Below are 23,344 nucleotides of genomic sequence, written 5' to 3' on the forward strand. Positions count from 1 at the left end.
ATTACTGCTCAGGGGGCGTGTACTTGCTGGACGCTCTCTTGCACAACTCTGAGGTTGTTGATGTTTCTGTTTTCCTCTCTGCTTTACAGAGGGAGAGTGTCTGGCGGGGGGGCGTGGCTTAGGAGACGACAGACCTGGCCTGGGGAGGCCTCCTGGCTCCTCGACTCAAACACTGAAAATCAGGGGCTTTCATGATTGTGCCGACTTACAAAAACAAACAAAAAAAAGCATAACGTGAGAGTAGCGAGTTAAGGTTTTTTTTTTTTTTTTTTGCGGTACGCGGGCCTCTCACTGTCGCGGCCCCTCCCGCTGCGGAGCACAGGCTCCGGACGCGCAGGCCCAGAGGCCATGGCTCACGGGCCCAGCTGCTTCGCAACATGTGGGATCTTGCCAGACCGGGACACGAACCTGTGTCCCCTGCATCGGCAGGCGGACCCTCAACCACTGCACCACCAGGGAAGCCCACGAGTTAAGTTTTATTTGGGGCAAAATGAGGACTATAGCCCAGGAGACAGCATTTCAGATAGCTCTGAGAAACTGCTCTGAAGAGGTAGGGGAGGGGTCGGCACTATATATGATCTTAGCGAAGGGGGTACATGTGGTCAAGCACACATTTTGGCAGAGACCTGCTGCTCGTCTTGTGAAGGTTACTGCTAGTCACCAGGAGCAGATGGCTCCATTAATGATTTTAGTGCTTTTCTAGATAAGAGAAGATGCAAGAATTGGGCTCATAAAATCTTCTAAAAATAACTGCCTGTTCTGCCTATTTTTCCCAGAGCACAGAGTGCCTCATTCCTGATCTCCACCCTGAACTCCTTTCAGGGTGTGTTGAAGGTCAGTGGCTACAGGGGCTAGTGACCTAATCCTCGTAGAGGCAGATGGCAGTTGACAAGTTTTAGTTGGCAAGTATTAGGATTACATGGCAGAGTCCAAATGCAACTGAAGGCCCAGGACCCTAGAGCTTTTCCCCAAGACACAGTCAGGCGTCACCCCAGGCCTCAGCGGCCAGTGGGGTGGGAACCCTGCCTCTTTGTGGGAGGGCTTGGGCTCTGGGCTGCCCTCTGGGAAGTAGGGTTCAGGCCAGGCAAGCACCCCAGAAGCCCCAGCCCACCGAGGTTAGGAAGGGGGTCTGTCCTTGGAGGGGCCCTCTGACAGCATGTCAGGTTTCACAGTGACTGTCACAGAGCCGTCCACGCCATGAATTAAACATGTGCTTCTTCCTCCGATATTTAGGGTCTGGGCAAGTAGGGGAAGTAAGCGATTTAAAAAATGCTTTACAGACATGCAAGTACCTGAAAGCCAAATGAAAAAGCTGCCTCCGTTTTGAAGGTGAAATGTCTGTGCCCAGATCCGCAGAGTGCTTGTTCACCTGTCCTTTCTTAATCTCGGCCAAGGGCGCTTTAGAGAGGATTCAAGACCTGCCCTGGGACCCTCTCCTCACAGAAGGGTGGAGGCTCAGAGAGACCTGCGGCTTCCCTCAGGTCACACAGCCTGTGGGTGTCAGAGCCAAGGTCCCCACCCATTGACCCCAGCCCTTGCCCCTGCACCGCCTTGCTGCCTCCCCACCTCCCGAGGAAGCCAGGGCCCCTCCCATATAGGGGACGCCAGCTGTGGCAGGTCCCAGGCCAGGCTAGGGGGAGGGTGGACTTAACTGAAGGGAGCACCCCTGCACTGGGCTTTCAGCGTCCATGGTCTGGATGTGATCCTCCCTCTGAAGGAACTGTCTTAGTCGGGGTGTGTTTGGCTCTGAGCAGCAGGGAGCTACTGAATCCTGCTCAAATCAAAGGATATTTGCTGACAGACTTCCCTGGCAGTACAGTGGTTAGGACTCCATGCTTCCACTGCAGGGGGCATGGGTTTGATCCCTGGTCAGGGAACTAAGATCCCACATGCTGCTCGGGGTGGCAAAAAAAATAAAAATAAAAAAGGATATTTGCTGAAAAGACTCAGCCCACCAATTTAAGGGCAGCCGAGGGCAGTAGGGAAATGGAAGTTGGGGCTCAGGGCTCCATCCCTGCACTACCCTCAGGCTCTCTCCTCTCCGTGTCCTCCCCCTCTGTCAGCTTCCTCTGAACGTGGCCCCAGCAGTGACTCTGCTGACTTCCAGTTTAATTCCCCAGGCCCTCTTATCTTCTTAGCCTGTGTCCCAAAGCCTGGAGAGGGGTCTGACCGGCACAGCCCACTTCTGGGCCCTGGGTCATGTGTCTAGTCTGGCTCCATCAGCAGGGACCCTGAGAAGGGGCATGGGTGGGAGGACAGTCATGTCCACAGTAAGAGTCTGACAAGCAGTGGCCGCTCTGGAATGGGGGCCCAGGTTTGCGTCTGGCCTGCATTTAGAGCTGTGTGACTCCAGACAAGCCGCGTCCCCTCGCGCAGCCTGTTCCTAACTCACAACTGTGGGGTGGCGCCTTGGTTTACATTCATGCCTGTGAGCTCATCATAGATCACAGATGGGGAGACTGAGGCCCCGCAGTGAAGTGACTGGTCTAGAGACATGCAGCGACAAGAGAAGAGACCCGTCCCAAGCCTCTGCAGCTCAGTTGCTGGAAATGGGTTCTTCTTCCCTCCTGGTGCCTCCCGGGGTCCCGCCCCGAATCACCTGCTTCCCGCAGCAGCGGTGGGGGGCGGCAGGTGAAGGGCAGCACTCAGACCGGAGGGATATGAGAGCCTGTGGGCAGGGGCAGGCTGCCCGGGGCTGCTCTGGGCGTTCAGGTGGACCTCAAGGGGTGCGAAGGAGCCCTTGCTGCCCTCTATGAAGCTGGGTGCCCACCCCCGCCATTCTCCCACAAGGGAACATCCTGTGGAGAGTCTTGCTGCCTGCAGGTCAAGGCAGGTTAAAAACTGGGGCTCTGGAGCCAGGTAGACGTGGTCTGAATCCCCCACCACCACTCAAGCTCCACGATCCCTGCTTTGGGCTCTGCCCTCAGCCTCCCCCCCGCCCCTCCTCCCCCCCAAGGATGTACAGCTCTCTCCCTCCCACCAAGGCCAACACAGGCCTCATCTTGGTTAATCCTCATTCCTCATAGCTCACCCCTCACCAGGCCGGGCAGGTGGGAGTGCTTTTTGGCAGTCTTGGAGGAGGTGTAGACACTGCCTACCACCCCGCAGTAGCTCAGCTCTTAGAAGATTGGGGGGTGTTTACTATTTTTTAATTCATTGCTGTTTTTTTTAATTAAAGGGAGCTTAACTGGAAAACGGACAAAATCTCAAAAAGAATCTAACCCTTAGGGGCCCTGATTCCTCCTCTTCAGGAAATGTGGGGCTAGGGGGGCTGCCCCCTTGGCTGGCTCAGTTTCCCTCACACAACCACTCCTGGAAAAACCCCATCTAAATACCTGCATATTTTGGTCTTTCACCTGGAAATCTCCTGCCCTACAGTTTGGACTATTCAGCAGTGATTTGCAGGCTCATGCGGGTGTCAGAATCACCAGAGGCAAATGAAAAAAAGTTCACATCCCTGGGCTCACCAGAGGGTATCTGAATTCAGCAGGTCTGAAACAGTAGTGAGGCTGGGGAATTTTAATCCCAGTCCAAGGATTGTGATGGGGATTAGGGGACACTTGCAGCCATTCTGTGTTCTGACCACCAGAGGGCGCCGTGGACCGAGATGAGCGGTCTCCCTTTGCGGTCTTGTTGCTCCATCAAAGACTTGCTGGTCAGACGACAGGCTAGGGGTGAACCGTGTCCCAGTGGGAAGGAACTTCCACAGAGAAGGAAGCTGGACGTCAGGAAAGAGGCTCACAGTGGGCAGTGATTCTTGCACACTTGGACTCCTGAGCTCAGAGAGGCCAGGGCCCAGCCTGGAATCCCTATCAGCCTGTCCTGCTCTGGGGTGTGCTGTTTACCCAACACCGAAGCAGGGGCAAAGGCTTAGTGGCAGCTGCTCTGGCTCCCAGCCCACCTAGGGCTCTTTGTCCTGCCAGGGATGGGGGCAGGGGGTGGACCCCAGGAATTTCAGCTGTGAGTCAGCTCTGAGTGCCCAGGGGATGGGACAGGGGCTGCTGGCCAGGGATAGATGCTGGCCGGCGGGACCCTGCTTCCGCAGCTGTGGGTGGCCTTGGTGATTCAGCTTCCCTCTGCCTGCCTAGAGGGGTCCCGCCCTGGGCTGGGAGAGGGAGGAGGTGTTCGGGTTAGGGAGGGGTGAGGGAGGGGTATTAAGGGGCCCCGTGGTCCAACTCTTCCGGATGCTGAGGCTCCATGGGATAACTGGCCAGAGATTGGGTGGTTCCGAGACTGGTCCTAGGATGAGGTCTCCTGGGGGGAGGGTGTCCTTGAAAATGAAATCTCTTGATGGGCTAGGGCTTTTTATCAGGCTCCCTCAGAAAGATACCCCAGAGTCTCCCGCCGTGTGTTCATCTCTATGGGGGGCCTGCCTTGGCGCTGGGTGGGGAGGGGCCTGATCCTCCACCGGTGTGGGGATGGGGGACAGACAGGCTGACCACTCCAGCTAGGAAGAGGTCTGCTGACGGAGGTAAAGCTAGGCTGATGGAGGAGGAGCTGCGAGCGGGCGGCGTGGGGGAGGGGCGAGACATCCCTCTCGGCTTCGGGGGCGGAGCCTGGCCGGAGGTGGCGCCTGGGGCTCAGCCCAATTTTCCGGGTGAGGCTCGAGGGGCGGCCGCGGAGGCGGGGCCTAGAGCACGGAGCCTCGCTCTCCGCCCGAACCTGGCGAGAGACCCCGCCGCAGCCTGAGCCGCCGGGAGCCGGAGCTGGCGCCGAGGCCCTGCCGGAGCCGAGCTGAGTCGAGCTCGCCGTCTGACACCGGCCGCAGCGCAGGCCGGCGCGTCAGCCCGCCGCAGGGTCTGGGCACTGTCGGAGGCAGCGAGCCCGACCACCGGCACCACCGGCACCACCGGGCGCGGGAGCCCGGATCGCCCTTGCAGGCCTGGCCTGAGCACGCTGGAGGACCTGGGGTTTGGACTGAAGAGAATAGGGATGGAGGATTCCATGTAAGCGTAGCGTGGGCACTAGGAGGGGAGAAGAGTGGAGACTTCGCCTGGCACGGGGCAGAGGTGCCCGGCGCTTACTAGGCCAGGCTTGTGCACCAGGGAGCCTGACATCCCAGCAGAAGCGACCTAGGCTCTGCCCTGCCTGAGCCGGGGACACAGCATAGCTCTTGGACCTCGGCTGCCGCAGGCCGGGCACAAGTAGCAGTGCCCTCACCTGAGACCGGGCGGGATCCACAGTGGGGCTCTCTGGTGGCCCAGAGCTGGTCGCTGGGGAGCCGGCCTCCTGCCCCGGCCCCACTGGTACGGATGTGCCGCTGCCCGCGGGAGCGCCATGACGGCAGGATGACCTCAGCTGAGGCAGTGGCGGTGGCTGGCGGTGCTCGGTGGGCTGGGTTCCCCCAGTGGCCCCCTGACACCCCGCTGGCGCTACAGCGGCCTGGCCGGGCCTGGGTGGCCGTGGCAGCGCTGGTGTGGCTGCTGGCGGGAGCCAGCATGTCGAGCCTCAACAAGTGGATTTTCACGGTGCACGGCTTCGGGCGGCCCCTGCTGCTCTCGGCGCTGCACATGCTGGCAGCTGCGCTGGCATGCCACCCGGGGGCACGGCGCCCCATGCCCGGCCGCACCCGCCGCCAAGTGCTGCTGCTCAGCCTCACGTTAGGCGCCTCGATGGCCTGTGGCAACGTGGGCCTGAGCGCTGTGCCCCTGGACCTGGCACAGCTGGCCACCACCACCACGCCACTGATCACGCTGGCTCTGTCTGCGCTGCTGCTCGGCCGCCGCCACCACCCACTGCAGTTCGCCGCCATGGGCCTTCTCTGCCTGGGGGCCGCCTGCAGCCTGGCCGGAGAGCTCCGGACACCCCCAGCTGGCTGTGGTTTCCTGCTGGCGGCCACCTGCCTCCGTGGGCTCAAGTCCATTCAGCAGAGTGAGTACCCAGGACACTGGTTGAGGAGGTGGGGATCGGGGTGGGAGCGTGGCCTGGGTGGCCCTGTGAGGGGCCATGGCCATTATCCAGTTTTACAGATAAAGAAACTGAGGCACATGGCTCGGGAAGAGTCAGGAACTGAGGCTCAGAAAGGGCCAGCCTCTCAGTGAGTTCCAGGCCCCAGACTTAGGCTCTAGAGGCCCAACCAGTGTTTCGTCCAGTTGGCTGCCATAGATCTGTGGTCCATGTTTTGTCAAGCCTGGATCTCCATACCTGATCGAGGAAGTCACTATATTGTCCCCATTTGACAGGTAGAGGGGCTTTCCCTGGGCCATGTGAGCAGCAGAGGCAAGATTTGAACCCAGGCAGGCAGACTTCATGCCGTCCAAGTGATGTGACATAAGGCTATGGACCTGAGGGAGGCCTGATAGTGGAGACTAGGGAAAGAGAAAGAGGGCAAGGCCATGAGCTGGGATTTGGAAGTCGAGGGCTTTTGCTAAGTCTGGGAAGGGCTGGTGTTTACTGGGAGCTGCAGTGTAACTGGTCCCATGCTAGGTGTTGACCTTGAGTCTTCATGGCAACCACCACCTTCATCCCCATTTTACAAGATGCTGGAACTGAGACCCAGAGAGGTTCATGATTTGCCCACAGTCACACAGCTCCTAAGGACTGGAATCCTAGTCCATGTGACTCTTGACCTCAGCTCTGATGAAAGGGGGTTGGGGGCTCTGGACAGAGGGTAAGGTGGAGGTTCCAGGCCTAGCCCCTGCTAAATCACTCTGCCTGAGGGTGGAGACCACCTTCCTGCCTGTCCTACTGAGGGTCCTTTGAGTCACAGCCTCCACCATCTCTCTGCCTCAACCCAAGGGTGCCCACTCAGGTTGGGGAGGCCTGGGTTCCAGCCACACCTGGGCTCGTGCTTCCTGGGCAACCTTGGGCAGAAGGGGAGATCTGGATCTTGTCTGGGCCTCAGTCTCCCCATCTGTTTGGTGGAGGTCAGAGTTGATAATCCCAGGGCTTTCTTGGTCTCCCTCCCTTTCAGCTCTGAGATCCTGTGACCCAGGCCTGGGAGAGAGAAGGGGCTGCTCCAAGGGCCCTGGGCTGGGGTTAGGGCAGCCTGCAGCCAGAGAAGGTTGAAGTCAGAGCTCAGCCCTGTCTTAGAGTCATTGGAGCCAGGACCCAGAGTCCCTGTACCCATCCTCCAGGGCCCTGAGGTGGGGCCAAAGCCCAGTTCTATTTTTGCCTTCAGGTTACATGAGAGCTGGGACCTGAGTTCTGGGCATGAGTCAGTGGGAAACTTGACCTTGTACCCTGCCCTGGGCAGGGCCAGAAGGCTGGGAAGGCCCCAGCCTCAAAGCTCACATCACGCCTGCTGAGGCCCAGCGCTTCTCACACAGGAGGAGCCCCAGCCTGCAGGACAGGCTATGGCCGGCCAGGCCTCGGGCACATGGACATGGGGTGGCAGGTACCTGGCATCAGGCTGCTCCTTGGCTCTGCCAGCTCTCTCCTTGTCTCCTGCCTGCCCCTGAAGGAGGTTGGATGCTTGCTCTAGGTGCCCACAGCATCCTCTGCTTCCTCCATCAGGACTCCACCTGCCTTGTATTATAGCCTCTTGTTTACCTGTCTGCCTCCCACCAGACAGGAGCTCTGAGAGGGCATGGCCTGGTTTTGAGGCAGCTCCATGTCCCCAGCACATAGCCTGGGGCCTGGCCCAGGTAAGGTACCCCTTAAATGGTGGATTTATTAATGGTCTGATGGCAGAATTGGCAGGCTGGTTAAACTCCTTGGCTCAGGGTGCTAAGGAGGGAGCTTAGGAGGCTGGAGGCCCCACCAACAGAGATGGGAGCCCAGCAGAGGTGGGGAGGAACAGACTGGAGATAAGGGGTGAGATGGGTTTTGGACAAGAGGAGGTTTCTACTGCCAGACTTTCCAGGAAAGTCATCAGGGCCAAATTTAGACTAGAGTGTGAATGGCTGACACCAGCTCCTTCCCTGAGGGCAGACTCCATGGGAGCAGAGGATGAAAGTCCAGAAAGAGGAGTGCCCAGCAGCCACGGGCAGGTCCAGCAGCATCTCTCCTTCCTGGGCCAGTTGTGGACCTGGGGGGCTACACGGGGAGAGGAGTGATGCCACCTTCCCACTCACAGAAAGGCTGGGAAGTGGGGGTGCCAGCGTGCTGAGACTTGTCCTCAGCTACATCCACCTGCATGAGGGAACAGCCTGACCCTGCCCGCTGAGCTCTCAGGCTGGTGAGGAGAAGTAGAGATCACAAGGCAGGGGAGAAGTGCTAGAGCCAAGGTGGCCATAGCTGTGGTTGGGTGGCTACTTCTAGGGGAAACCAGAGAAGGCTGCCTGGGGGAGGAGGCAGGCAGTGATGGTGACAATAATGTAATAATAGTGGCGAACACTTGCTGAGCCCTCACTGTGTGCCCACACCATGCCCAGCTCTTCATACAGTCAGAGTAGGAAAGGGCGTTCTGGGAGGGGGAAGCAGGGCTTGCCAGGGCACGGTTGTCAGCCAGCCGGGGCAGCGTGTGGGGGATGGTGACAGCTGCCGTGGCCAGCAGTTGCTTCTGGGCACCAGGCCCTGCACTCAGCACCTCACAGGCCCCCGTGAGGGGCATGTTGTCACCTTGCCCACGCTCCCACGAGGGGACAGGCATAGAGAGAGGGCGGCTTGTGTCATATCACACAGCTCGTGACGGAGCAGAGACGGGATAAGCCAGAAGCCAGTGGAATGGGGTCTAGAGAACATTTGTCCACAGGTGACTGAAGCTTGGCGTGTTCAGATGCTGAAACAAAAGTGTCTTTGGAGGAAGAGAGGTTGTTTGGTTTTTGTTTGTTTGTTTTTGGCCACACGTGTGGCATGCCGTATCTTAGTTCCCCGACCCCATGCCCCCTGCATTGGGAGCACAGAGGCTTAACCGCTGGACCGCCAGGGAAGTCCCAGGAGAGGTTGAAATGCAGGGTTTGGTGGGAGCTGGCAGAGGAGGGGTCGCTGAGGAGTCAGTATGACAGGCTGGCATTTTGGGGCCCCGGGTGGGTGGCCTCTGGCAGAGGATCCCTGCTCTTTCCCTGGACTGCAGCAGAGGGAGGCAGAGGGCTGGGTGGGATGCAGAACAGGAGCAAGTCGCAGGAGGAGGAAGTTAGGACCTTCCTGCCTGGCTGCCTCTCAGAGGGTGAAATTTGCCAAAGGCCCAGGAGGCATTCCAGTTATCTGTTCATTTCTAGAAATGCTTGATGGAAGGACTGTTGCCTAGAGAACAAAGCCAAAACATCAGAATGAAATGGAGAGAAAAATAAGATTTCCTATTCTAAGCATAGCCTATGAGTAAGCGCCTCTGTGGCTCTTTGGAAAGTGTGTGTCAGAAAATGCATAGAGGCTCAGAGAGCCCTGGGCGGGGATGGGGAGCCATGACTCATCTCTCTCCACAAAAACTGTCTCGTTGCCTTCATGCAAGTACTATCATTTCATCTGAGCCGGGTGTGATTTTATGATGGGCACCACTGGTTTTGTGAACCAGCTGGGTTGTAACATGAATACACACACACACACAGGCACACATGTGCAAGGTGGTAGGATCCCGTCTTTCCTTGCAAAGACTAAGTTTTCCTCTGTGTCCTAGATTCATCTTGACAAGCCCCAGCGTTGGTAGCAAAAGATGCTGATTATCAGCGATAAACAGTGAGTGACAGCCGGGAGCAAACAATGACCTTGTTGTTCCCTGTCATCCCAATGGTCATAAGTGATCGAACATTTGATTCAAACAGTTTTTATGATTTCAAACTCTCTATCTTTTTTAAGCTAAAGGCCACATAGCTAGTAAGTGGCAGAACTGGGCTGCTGGTGGTCTGTCCCTACTCTGGCGTGGGAGCTGCACTGTGGGGCTGAGGGTGCGAGAAGGGCTGAAGCCAAGAAAGCTGGGTCGGGGTCGCTTGGTTCAGGGCCTTCAAAGTTGGTTAAGAGCCCAGGATGTTTTTCTCCAGGACCTGGGGAGCCCCTGAAGAATTTTTTTTTTTTCATGTTTATTGATCAGTGGGACATCACAAGCAGATTATTGTTTCAGCCTGTGGGAGGAGTAGGTGATAACGCTTATTTATCTTATCTTTCTACATTTACTGAGCACTTACCTTCTAAGGGCTTTATGTACATTATCTATTTTAATCTTTACAACAACCCTGCATATTTAAGGTTTTATTATCCTCCGATTTTGCAGGTGAGGAAACCTAGGCCTATAGAGGTTAAGTGCCAGGTCGCAGGTAGTCAGGAGGGGACCTGGGTCACCACTCAGGCAGTCTGACTCTGGATTCTTGACCTTCCCATTACAGAGCGCGAGCCACTAATTCCGCCTGAGGGGTTGGGGCAGGCAGGCTTCCTGGAGGATGGGCCGAGGAGGAGGTCGTGCCGGGTTGGCCTCATGGGGGTTGTCTCGCTCCGGGTGCTGATGGCTGCTGTCCTGGTTGCAGGTGCCCTGCTGCAGGAGGAGAGGCTGGACGCGGTGACCCTGCTGTATGCCACCTCGCTGCCCAGCTTCTGCCTGCTGGCAGGCGCGGCCCTGGTGCTGGAGGCTGGCGTGGCACCGCCGCCTGCCCCCACCGACTCCCGCCTCTGGGCCTGTATCCTGCTCAGCTGCCTCCTGTCTGTGCTCTACAACCTGGCCAGCTTCTCCCTGCTGGCCCTCACCTCGGCCCTCACTGTCCACGTCCTGGGCAACCTCACTGTCGTGGGTAACCTCATCCTTTCCCGGCTCCTGTTTGGCAGCCACCTCAGCACCCTCAGCTATGTGGGCATTGCGCTCACCCTTTCAGGAATGTTCCTTTACCACAACTGTGAGTTCGTGGCTTCTTGGGCTGCCCGCCGGGGCTTCTGGCGGAGGGACCAGCCTGGCAAGGGTCTCTGAGACCTGAGGGAGCACAGGGACCACGCGGGACTGCCTCAGCCTGAATCCAGCCTTGGCCCATGGCCATGGGAAAACGGGGAGACTGGGCAGCCTCTGGGGCCGCCGGGGGAGATGGGTCTTCCTGCAGGGCCACCTTGGAGGCTGGAATGGGGACTCCCAGAGAGACCCACCTCCTGTCCCTGCCTGCCTCTCCTCATCACAGACCCCACTCACCACTGGATGGTGGGTCCAAGCCCGGCACAGTCACTGTGCTCGTCAGAGTAATTATTACGATTAGTATCAACTACTACGCCGAAAACTGCTGGCCAAACTTTGAAAACCTCACCGTGTTCTAATGATGAAGATGATGATGATGGTGATGATGATGATGATGATTCTCGGGGGTCGCACAATCCTTCCTCCAGGAAATGGGGGAGGCAGCTAGGAGGCCCAGGGAAGGGCTTCTTTGCTGCTGGGCTTCCCTAGGGAGTTGGGGTCGTCTGTGCCAACTCCAGGCAGCTGCTGTGGCCTCAGCCCTGGGCCCCCCAATTTTGGGTCTTCCGTCCTCAAATAAACTATTTTTGCTTGTACACCTGTGTCATTCCTCGGGGTGGCAGCCAAGGGCCGATAGCTGCCAGCTGCCCACAAGGAAACGAGGAACCCCTCCCTTACCAACCAGGGCCTGGCCAGGCCCCCACCCCAGCCCTCTGCTCCGGCCCCTGCACGCCATCTTCCCGCAGCCCCGGGGGCATCTCCTAAAACACACACTTTCTGTGGCTCCACACTGCTCTTGGGACAAGGTCAGAGCTTCCTGCCCCAGACCGCAGGGCCCTCAGGGCCTGGCCCCACAGCTTCACCAGGCTCCTCTCCCCTCTCCCCTCTCTCCTCTCCCCTCCTTGGGCTCCACCTTCCATCTGCACCCGCTTCTTTCAGGTCCCCCCCCAACCCCCGACACCAAGCCTCCCCACCAGAGCCTCTGCACGTGCTGGTCCCCTGTCTGCTGTCCACTTCCTACATCTGCTTTTCCCTTTCTCATGGCGAAACTCTTGCCTGGGGGTGAAAACCCAAACATGCAACCCCCCTCTAAATGAAAAACCGAAAAAGAAGCCTGAGGAAGGAAGGGCCTGGACGAGGGGCCGTGCCCAGGGCTGTGGGCACAGAGGGCAAGGAATCGGGTGGCTCCATGGAAGGAGGAGCACTGGGGGGCGGGGACACCTGGAGGGCTGGCCCGACTCAGCTGCATCACATCTCATCCTTCCCTTGGCTGTAAGCACTTAACTCCCGCCACCTACCTGCTTCTGCTGGGGGCCGCCTGTTAAAAACCATAAGGTCCCTGCCTGGGTTAGAGAGACCTGGGGCCTAATCCTGCTCCGCCCGCTGCACTGTGTACCTGGGGTAGGTACCTCCCCTCCCTGAGCCTCAGTTTCCATATCTACAAAATGGGCTGATGATCCCCGTGGAGAGGATTCCAGTGAGGAGCCTGGTAGGCAGGGCCCGGGGAGGAGAGAAAACGATGGGGCCAGTGGGCTTGGTCCCTATCTTGGGCTAGTCATCTCTCTCTGAGGCTCTAGGCTCATATGGAAAATGGGAGGATGGGAGCTAGACCAGGCCGGGGTTGGGGTCTCGGGGGCCTGGGACTCAGGGAGGAATCATGCATTCCTTCACGTAGCCAGAATTCGTGGAGGACTGCTGTGCCAGCCAGTGATAGACAGGGCTGCATGGAGGGTCGGCCCCAGGCTGGGGGTGGGGGCAGTCAGGGCCTGGGAGGCACCCAGCCTGGGCAGGACAGGCGCAGGGTTTCCTGGCTCTGACCTCAACCCAGGCCCATCTTGCGGAGGGGAAGTGGTCCTAGGCTGAGTCACTCACCACCCACCCTCCCTGTGACTCAGAGATGCTACCGGCCCAGCCCCGTCCTGGTGCAGCCTGGATACCTCCGGGCTCCACACTGAGGCTTGGCCAGACAGGATAGAGGATGAATGGCTTCAGGTGGGTAGGGCCTCCTTGGTCCTCAGGACCCTTCCCCATTCAAGGAGCCCCCTGCAATAGTAGGAGCCTCCTGCAGTGCCCAGGCCCTGGCTCCTGGGCCCCAGAGAATGCTTGGCTTTAGAGTGAGCCTCCCATCTGATCAGAGCCAGCCCCTGGCGGTTGTGGGGGCAGAGTGGGGGGAATTGGAGCTGTGCTTAACCTGAGGGCCACCCAGCATTGAGGTGATTCCCTCAGGGTCAGAGTTAAAGCCCTCCCTACCACCCCTGCCAGCAGTGGGCACAGTGAGCACTGGCCTGGCAGTCAGAAAGCCTGGGTTTTTGTCCTGGCCTCCTTTCTCGCCTGTCTGACCTGTCTGGTCTCTGCCGGCTTCACAGGGATACTCACAGGGAAGGGCTTATCAGGTGATTCCCATTGACGGCCCTCTGGACTCTGCTTCTTACTTGTTCTGTTTCCTCGCGCGAGACACTTCACCTCCCCAGCCTCCCTCCTTGTACTCAGTCCCTGCTGGGAAGCCATCTCTGGATAACAGATGTCACCTTCCTTTGGGGGCGGGGGGGGTCTCTTCCCTACCCTCACCCCTGCCCCGCCCCATGCCAGGCCGGGTTGAAAGCCACAAAGCTCACCCCAGCTCCCTGCACCTCTCCAGGCAGGGCCCTGAGCACATCCCACTCTCAGAACTGCCTGCTCACCGCTGTCTCCCCAGCACCAGCACAGAGCCTGGCGTGGATGGAGTAGGCGGGAGAGAATACCAGTCAAGAGCAGGGGTTGGACCCGGGTTCAAAGCCCAGCCCTGGTGTGTCTGAGCTGTGTGACTATGGGCGGGAGTCTTCCCCTCCTGTGGCTCTGTGTGTTAAGTGGGGGCAGCGACAGAGCCTCACCTGCCTGGCTCTGGGAGGCAGCAGGGGCCAACGTACACACCCAGTGCTTAGCGACAGTGCCTTACACTTGTGGATGAAAAATTAACCAGTCGATCTAAGAAAGAAACGGAAATTTTATTAGAGCCAATTTGAGGATGATAACCCAGGATGAGCATCTCAGAAAGCTCTGAGAACTGTTCCGCCCATTAGCAGACCAGGCAGTTATGTACGTTTTTTTTAGGACAGAGGGCTGTACATCAAACGACATATTATTGACAGTTTACTTAATCCAGATCTAAGCATCATCGTGGTGGGTCATGTGACCCCTTACAAGATCAGGAAGGGGTGTTATCTTTTAAGGAGTTGCCTGGATGCTGGAAGAAAGTTGCTCTTTATGGCTGAGCGGGTATTCCTGCCGATGGGGGAGGTTTGGTCGATGCATAAATGCAGATACACAATGCACAGTGTGGGGAGAGAGGAGGCCAAAAGGCAGAGAAGAATTTTATATGTTTAGGTTTATCCTGTCTTGCCATTAGATATGAATTTTATTTCACAAACCTAACAGGTCCTCGAGCCATGTTAGCAGACTGGCTCACTACAAACACCTCCCAGTTCCTCTCCCAAGACTTCTCTTGCTGCCCCCACCCCCAGGCTTCCCCTGCACATCGAGGGCCCCAGGGCATGCTCTCGCCCCAGCTCCCACCCCCTCACCCTGCCTTGGAGGAAGCTGGGTCTGTGCTGGGCATCCTGCCATTGTGGATTCAGAACAAAGCTTCTGCCTTGTCTCAGCCCCAGCTGCCAGGGGGCCCCTCCCACCCTCCCCAGGGTGGCCTTGAATTGTCATTCCAGGGGGCCAGGGTAAACAAGGACTCTTGCTCCCAAATCAGCTCGGGGATGCCAGGGACTCCACCATCACACTGTTCCTGCTCAGTTGTAAATACTTCTGAGAAATAACACAAAATACAGTGGAGAGACATGGAAGGTTTTGAGCAGGCAAGGACTGTGATGGAACAACAAATGTTTTTTGATAATGGCCCTTCAGTTTGGTCTGGATCCTACGTGGAGGAGAAATTGAAGGGGCTTGGGACAGGAGGCAGGGAGACAAGGGAAGAACTATTGTGGTCCATTGAGCAGATGATGACAGTGGGGCCCGTGTCTTGGGCATGGTGCAGAGTCGCATCACTTGTACTGATTTGGGGTAACAAGTTATCCCCAAACATTATGGCTTAGAGCAATAAATATAAATTTATCTCAGTTTCTGCGGATCGGGCATTTGGGAGTGGTTGAGTGGAATAGTTCTGACTCAGGGTCTCTCATGAGGTTGCAGTCAAATGTCAGCCAGGGCTGCAGTCATATAGAGGCTTAACTGTGGCTGGCAGGTCCACTTCTAAGATGAATCATTCACATGGCTGTCGGCAGGAGACCTCAGTTCCTTGCCATGTGGGCCCTTCCACAGGGCTCCTTGAGTGTACTCATGGCATGGTAGTTGGTTTCCACCAGAGTGAGTGATTCAGGAGAGCAAGAAGCCACAATGTCCTTTTTGATCCAATTTCAAAAGTCACACTCATTTCTCTAATATCTTCATTTATTAATTCAAATTATTGTCATTTCTCTGATGTCTTATTGGTTACAAGTCAACCCTATTCAGTATGGGCCCTCCCACCTTGACTACATAAGGGCATGCACCAGGAGGAGGGGATCATTGAGGTCAGTTGAGATCATTGAGGTCACCTCTGAGGCTGGCTACCACATCAGCTTGTTGAGTGAGTGAGTGAGTGAGGACACAGCCTGGGGCCATGCAGAATGAGTCTGGGAGCTTCCTGCTCCAGGCGGGGTCTCGTCAGCTACACTTCTGAATCCTTCCTGGCACAGTACTATACAATCCTGGCCCACAGCAGGCACTTGGCAAATGCTTGTCTCTGTGACGGCTGGAGGCTTCTTCCTCCGGTCCCCACTGCACACAAGGAGAAGGCCTGGGCTCCTGGGTCTGGTAGGTAAAGCTCTGGTTCTCTGATGTTTCCAAGCCCACTCCCCGTGACCTCTCCAGCTATATGAGGCCACCCCTGCCCCCTGTGCCTGATGGAGCCTTCCAGTACCTAGGCCTCCTTCTGCCCCCTCCTGACTGCCACAACCCTCACGTGCCCCCTCTCTCCTTCTCCAAACACTGCCAGCATCCCAGTGGGTAGATTCTGGCTCAGCAGTACCTGCTGCCTGGGCTGGGCACTTCTCTTTGTATGTTTAAACTTTCTTTGGTGGAAGAACCCTTGTCCATGCTTCTTATGCTGGAGCCCGATATCAAATAAGCCAAAGCAGAGTTGCCCTAGATGAACCAGGAACCCCGCACACCTCTGCCAAGTTTCCCAGGTGAAAACCACAGATCTTGTTCAACCCTTATACACATAGAAAACTGAAGCCCAAAGAGATGGCCTTAGTCCACTGGGCTGCTATAACAAAATGCCATAGACTGGGTGGCTTATAAACCATAGAAATTTATTGCTCACAGTTCTGGAGGCTGGAAGTCTGAGATCAGGGTGCCAGCATGGTCGGGTGAGGGCCCTCTTCTGGGTCACAGGCTTCATTTATAAGGGCTTCATTTATAAGGGCACTAATCCCATTCTTGAGGGCTCCACTCTCATGACCTCATCACCTAATTACCTCCCAAAGGCCCCACCTCCCAACACTATCACCTTGGGCATTAGGTCTCAACATATGAATTTTAGGGAGACACCAATGTTCGGACCATAGCAGCGATCTTGCACAAAGAGGGAGCAGCAGGGCGAGGTCTTCATCTCCTAATTCTTGGGATTCTGCCGTTCCTTGCTCCCCACTCTGTTATGAAGAACAGAGCCAGAGTGTGAGGTTATAGGGGTGTGCGGGGTCCGGCCCAGGTTCACAGGGGGTGTCTGCCGGATATTCCCCAGCTCAGTCAGCAAAACATTTTTTTCTTCAGGGGAAAGGCATTATAGATATTTTGCCAAGGGAAGTCTAGAAAGATCTGTGGTAAGAGGCTTTTATCTGTGTTTAAAGCTTTCTGCTTTTGAGTGTCTCTTGGCACCTGTGAGAGGGGGAGTAGGATGGTGTATTAGTCCAGGTCCTCTGAGAAGCAAGCACCAAGATGGGATTAAAAGTGCAAGGATTTTATGAGGGAAACATTTGTGAGAGAAAATGGGAAGGGGCTGGGAAGGCTAGGAGAGCCCATCACACTGTGATGCAAGTGGAGGAGAGAGGGAAGGAAGTTTGGCGGGAAACGTTCTTGACCACACAGCTGACAGCAAGGAAGCCAATCAGAAGAGTCCATGTCTCCCAGGACCGGGCCTGCCATAGTATCCCTGCTATACTGGGGAATTGGCTAGAAGGAGCCTGAGGGAAGTCTAGTCTCAGCATAAACATGGCGATGGATTTCAGAGTGTCACGGTGGGGCCCTTGTTCAGTATTGCATCCTGTAATCAGAGGCCTGTGGGACACGTTCTTATGGCCACCCCAGATGGTATGGTGACTCCCATTGTACAGGCAGAATTCCAGAAAAATTCCAGGGTCTGCCTGAAGTCACAAAGCAGAATGAGAATCCTCACCTCTCGACTCTCATCCCGAGCTCCTTCCTGTGTGACATAAGTCCACAGTCCAGAGGTGGTTGATGGATTCTTAGTGCATCTGGACTTAGCATCCCAGTAGGTAAGCAGGGCTGTGTGCTTCAGGGTCAAGAGCTACCTGTCCCTAGATTTGTAATGAGATCACCACCTCAACAGAGGTTTTTCAGGAAAATCCTCAGGGCCACCGTTTATCTGGCAGGGTATTATGAACTTCACAGAAACGTCTCACACCAAATTTAATTGACTTTGATTCATCATAAAGAAAGAAAGTGATTCTGTACTTTTGGAGTAGGAAAAAGTTCATGAAATCAGAGGCTTGGAATCTTTGCTCCAAGCCAGGCTGTTGGGCTGTGAGGGACATTTCATTCTCCCCTCTTACAGGATTGCAATAAAACTCCAACATGACAGGAATTCCAATGGTCAGGACTCTACGCTTCCCTTGCAGGGGGGCACAGGTTTGATCCCTGGTCGGGGAACTAAGATCCAGCCTCTCTACTCTGAATCCAGAGGAACAGAGTAGACTGTTTGCAAAAAAGGACTTGGACCCTCTCAAGAGCTCTCAACCTCAACTTCTTCCACTTCGGATGTGAAATGCTGGTCCTGCCGTATCCAAATCTGAATACTGAAAGAATAATTTAAAAAGGAGGATCCAAAATTGTATTTTCTCAACTATGAACAAAAAAAAAATGCATAGAAAGAAGGAAATATACAACACCTAAGTGTTGACTTGGTTACTGCTTGAGGATAGTATTGTAGATGGACCGTATTTATTTTCCTTTTCCCACAAATGAGTATGTAGTTTTAAAAATACATTTCTTAGGGTGCCAGTTCTGACTAAGATAGAGTAAACATAGTCTGTCCTTCACACTGAATGCAAATAAAAACCCTGGGCAGAATGCAGGAAGCAGCTCTCTGCTTAAAAAGAAATGGTAGCATGTGGACTGGGAAAGGGAACCAGAACTTGGAGTATAAACAATCTGGTGGTGAGTCTCCTGTTTTGCTTTTTGCTCCTGTATCTGCTGGCCTGGTCTCAGAGGCAGCGTGAATCCTGGAACTGTGCAGTGGACATGGAAAGAAAGAATTCCAAGAGCAGCCCTGTCTTTCTGGTCTAAGGAGTAGGAAGGAAGCCCTCTTCAGGACAGAAAGAGTGAGGGAAATCTCTTTTTTTGTTGTTCTTTTCTCATATAGTCCTGTCCCTGGGCAAGCCTCATATTGAAGTTGAAACTGGGCAGCAGAAGTAGCAGTAGCAGTGGAAGCCAGGAAAGCACCTAAAACTCAGAGGGCAATCCTTTTGTCTGACCAAAAGAACTGTGGCTTGAAAGGTGTGTGTGCTGGGGAGGAATCCCCTTGCTTTTTTCTCTCTGTTCGTCCTGTCACCTGGTCCCAGAGCAGAACCGGTCACAGAATGTATGCAGGAGAGCAGGGAGACTAAAAGCCCTGATTTCTTGCTGGAGGACCAGGGAAAGGGTGGTCTTGAAAACTGGGGAGTGTGGGAGAAACTGTGGAGAGGAGGAAGCTTGAGAAATGGATCCCATAGGCTCACATGTATGGATCTGACCCTAAACAGTATTCCAATGACTTTGAGAATGAAACTACTATGCAGACCACCCAGATTTCAGACTGGGACCTGGGTGGCACAAGCTTAGGGCAGATTTGACTTACCTTGCAAAAGTTTTGAAAACTGATAATTGAACTATGGCCCTGTTAAAAAAAACAAAATTCAACTGTGTAAATTTAAAAAATCTTATTGGCTTTATTCAGTGATTCAGGTGCTGATCAGGTGATTCCTGTTTGACTGGTTTAATATTCCATTTCTGGGATAGCTGAAACTGTAGTTAAGTCTCAGTTTGGTGATGTGGGGCTTAGCATAAGTGACTCCATTTGGGGCCTGTTGTCTTGTTTTTAACAGACCACAAGAGGCAGACCAGAACTGATCCTAAATGGATCAAATGCCTCCTAAAACAAAGACTCAACATTTTCCATAGGATTTAACCAAGACCTAGAGTCTCACAATATAATATTCAAAATGCCCAGGATACAATTCAAAATTACTCTGCATACAAAGAACCAAGAAAGTCTAAACACTGAGATGACCCAAATGTTGGACTTATCAGAAAAAGACCTTAGAAATGAAAAGATAGAAAGTCTCAAAAGAGAAATAGAAGATATAGAAAATAACCAAATTAAAACTTTTAAACTAAGAAAATACATTAATCAAAATTTGAAAATATATTGGATGGCCTTAGTAGCAGAATGGCAGAGGAAATTCAGCGAACTTGAAGTCAGATCTGTAGAAATTATCTGTAGTAAGCAGAACGTCCACCTCTGCCAAATGCCCTGTTCCCTGGAACATGTGAACGTTACTTTACATGATAAAAGAGAGTTTGCAGATGTAACTGAGGTTACGGACTTTAAAATCCGGACTATCTAGATTATTGGGTGGGCCTAGTCTAATCACATGAATCCTTAAAAGCAGAGATTTTTCTTTGGCTGGATTCGGAGGTGCAGCAGAAGGAAAAGTCAGAGGTATTCAAAGTTTGAGATGGACTCAACCCACTTTTTTTGGAGGGGCCACATGGAAAGCATTAAAAGGAATGTGGGCAGCTTCTAGGAGAACAGAGCAGCCCCCAGCTGATAGTTAGTAAGGAAGTGAGGTCTTTTTCAACTACAAGGAACTGAATTCAGTCAACAGTCTCAATAAGCTTGGAAGCAGAATCTTCCCCAGAGCCTCCAGTAAAAAACACACATGATTCCAGCCTTAGGAAACGCCTTGATTTTGGCCTTGTGAGACCCTAAGCAAGACTCAGTCAAGCCCAGCCAGACTTCTGACCTATAGAAATTGTGAAGTAATAAATAGGTGCTGTTTTAAGCCACTAAGTTTGTGGTAATTTGTCATAGCAGCAAGAGAAAACTAATACATTTCCCAATATGAATAGCAGTGAGAAGTAGTAAGATATTAACTTAAGTGGATTATGAAAAGTTATATGTATATTATAATCTCTAGTGCAACCTCTAAAACAAAACTATACAAAATTAAAGTGGAATACTTAAAAATATTAATAATTCAAAAGAAGGCAGGAAAAGGGAAATAAAGGAATGAAAAACAGAAAGGACAAATAGAAAACAATAAAATAGTAGACTTAAATCCAAATATCAATATTTTGGGCATAAACACACCAATTAAGAGACAAATTGGATGTATTAAAAGAGACCCAAATACGTGCTGTCTACAGGAAACACACTTTAGGTTAAAAATAAATGGATATAAAAAGATGTATCACGCAAACACTACTTAAAACAAAGCTGGAGTGGTTATATTAATGTCAGACAAAATAGACTTCAAAAAATTAAGAAGGATAAAGAGACAGTGCATACTGATAAAAGGGTCGATTCACCATGAAGACATAACAATCCTAGGTATGTATGCACCTAAAAACAAAGCTTCAAAATACATGAAACAAAAATTAATAGAATTGAAAGGAGATGTACACAAATCCACAATTTTTGTTGGATACTTCAACATTCCTCTCTTAGTAATCAATAGAACAAGTAAAAAGAAAACCAGGAAGAGTGTAAAAGAATTGAAACCACCATCAATCAACTGGTCCTAATTGACATTTATTGAACACTCTATCCAAAATAACCTTTTTTTCCCCCAAGTGCATATGAAACATTCACCAAGACAGACCATATCCTACATCATTAAGTAAACATTAACAAATTTAGAAGAAATGAAATCATACGACATATGTTCTCTGACCTTGATGGAATTAAACTAGAAACCAATAACAGAGAGATGGTTGTAAAATTTCCAAATACTTAGAAGTTAAACTACACATTTCTAAATAATACGTGGATTAAGGAGGACATTACAAGGGAAATTAGAAAATGTTTTGAAATGGACAAAAATGAAAATGCAGTATATAACTTTGTGGGATGCAGGTCTCAAATCAATAATCTAAGTTTCCACCTTAGGAAATTAAAAAAAAGAGCAAAATAAACTCAAAGCAAGCAGAACTATGGAAATAATAAAGAGCAGAAATCAATGAAATAGAAAAGGGAAGAACAATAGAGAAAATTAAAGAGCAATAGAGAAAATTAAAAATAAAGAAAATTAAAGAAAATTAATTAAAATTAAATTAAAGACACATTCTATTTCAATGAAATAGAAAAGGGAAGAACAATAGAGAAAATTAAAGACACAAGGTAGGTAATTCTTTAAAAAGATTTTTTAAATTGATAAACCTCTAGCCAGACTAACAAAGAAATAGAGAAGACAAATAATCAGTGTGGAGAATGGAAATGTGATGTCACTATAGACCCTGCAGTTAATAAGGATATTAAGGGAATACTATAAACAATTCCACATGCATAAATTTGACAATTAGATGAAATGGACCTATTCCTCGAAAATCACAAACTACCAAAACTCACCAAAGATGAAATAGATAATTTGATTAATCCTTTAACTACTAATGGAATTGAATTCTTTGTTAAATCCTTCTGAAAAAGAAATCTCAAGGCCCAAATAGTTTCACTGCTGAAGTCTACCAAACATTCAAAGAAGAAATAACACCAATTCACATATCTCTTCTAGAAAATAGAAGAGAGAATACTTTCCAACTCTTCCTTAACATAATAAAGGACAACTACAAAAAGGCCTATAGCTAACATCATAGTTAATGGTAAAAGACTGAACACCTTCTAAGATTAGGTGTAAGGTAAGACTTACTATAAAAGCTACAGTAATCAAGATAGTGTGATGTCGGTAAAGAGAAAGACACATATCAATCAGAATGAAGAGTATGCAAAGGTGCAAAGGCAGCTCAATGCACAAAGGACAGACTTCAACAAATGGAGTTGAAACCATTAGACATCCACATGAAAAAATATGACCTCAAACTAAACCTCACACCTTATACAAAAGGATCATGGAAATAAGTGAAATTTTTTTTTTTTTTTTTTTTTTTTTTTTTTTTTTTTTTGCTGTACGTGGGCCCCTCACTGTTGTGGCCTCTCCCATTGCGGAGCACAGGCTCCGGACGCGCAGGCTCAACGGCCATGGCTCACGGGCCCAACCGCTCCGCGGCATGTGGGATCCTCCCAGACCGGGGCACGAACCCGTGTCCCCTGCATCGGCAGGCGGACTCTCAACCACTGCGCCACCAGGGAAGCCCAAGTGAAAATTTTAAACCCTCAAACATTTGAGAAAATCTTTGTGATATTAGGTTAGGCAAAGTGTTCTCAGACGTGACACCAAAACAACGATCCATAAAAGGAAAAACCGGTAAGTAGCACTTCATCAAAATTTAAAACTTTTGCTCTGAAAAATACACTTTTAAGAGAAATGAAAAGACAAGCTAGATTGGGGAAAAATATTTACAAATCCATATCTGATAAAGGACTTGTATCCAGAATATACAAAGAATTCTCAATATTCAATAGTGAGAAAACAACTCAATTTAAAAACAGGTAAAAAAGTTGAATAGACACTTCACCAAAGAGGGAATGTGGAAGGCAATTAAACACAAAAAAAGATGCTTAGGGCTTCCCTGGTGGCACAGTGGTTGAGAGTCCGCCTGCTGATACAGGGCACACGGGTTCGTGCCCCAGTCCGGGAAGATCCCACATGCTGCGGAGCAGCTGGGCCTGTGAGCCATGGCTGCTGAGCCTGCGTGTCCGGAGCCTGTGCTCTGCAACGGGAGAGGCCACAACAGTGAGAGGCCCGCGTACCGCAAAAAAAAAAAAAAAAAAAAAGATGCTTAACATCATTAGGGAAATGCAAATTAAAACTGCAATAAGCTAATACCACACACCTATCAGAATGGCTGAAATAAAAAATATTGGCAGTTCCAAATACTGGTGAGAAATTGGATCTCTCGTAGTGGAAGGCAAAATGGTATTGCCACTCTGGAAATCCGGTAGTTTCTAAAAGTTAAACATAACCTTTACCATATGACTGAGCAATCCCACTCATAAACTTATGTTCACATAAAAACCTATACACAAATATTTGTAGCAGTTTTATTCAAAATCGCCCAAAACTGGAAACAACCCAAATATCCTTCAACGGGTGAAGGTAAAACAAACTGTAGCGCATCCAACAATGGAATACCACTTAGCCATAAAAAGCAACATGTGTGAATCTCAAAGACAGACAG

At 51.9% G+C, this 23,344-nt stretch overlaps 1 protein-coding gene across 1 annotated transcript; it reads left to right on the forward strand.

Annotated features, from left to right (window-relative positions):
* Positions 1 to 5,252: 5,252 nt before the first annotated feature.
* SLC35E4 (solute carrier family 35 member E4) lies at positions 5,253 to 11,308 on the forward strand (the record flags this gene model as incomplete). The annotated part of the gene is made up of 2 exons (XM_079717284.1): positions 5,253 to 5,871; positions 10,338 to 11,308. 2 exons carry the CDS (start codon positions 5,253 to 5,255, stop codon positions 10,769 to 10,771), a joined length of 1,053 nt encoding a protein of 350 aa, XP_079573410.1. The 3' UTR covers positions 10,772 to 11,308.
* Between the last annotated feature and the right edge of the window lie 12,036 nt (positions 11,309 to 23,344).

This window comes from Hyperoodon ampullatus (genome assembly GCF_949752795.1).
Source record: "Hyperoodon ampullatus genome assembly, chromosome: 13".
NCBI classification, from domain to species: Eukaryota; Metazoa; Chordata; class Mammalia; order Artiodactyla; family Ziphiidae; genus Hyperoodon; species Hyperoodon ampullatus.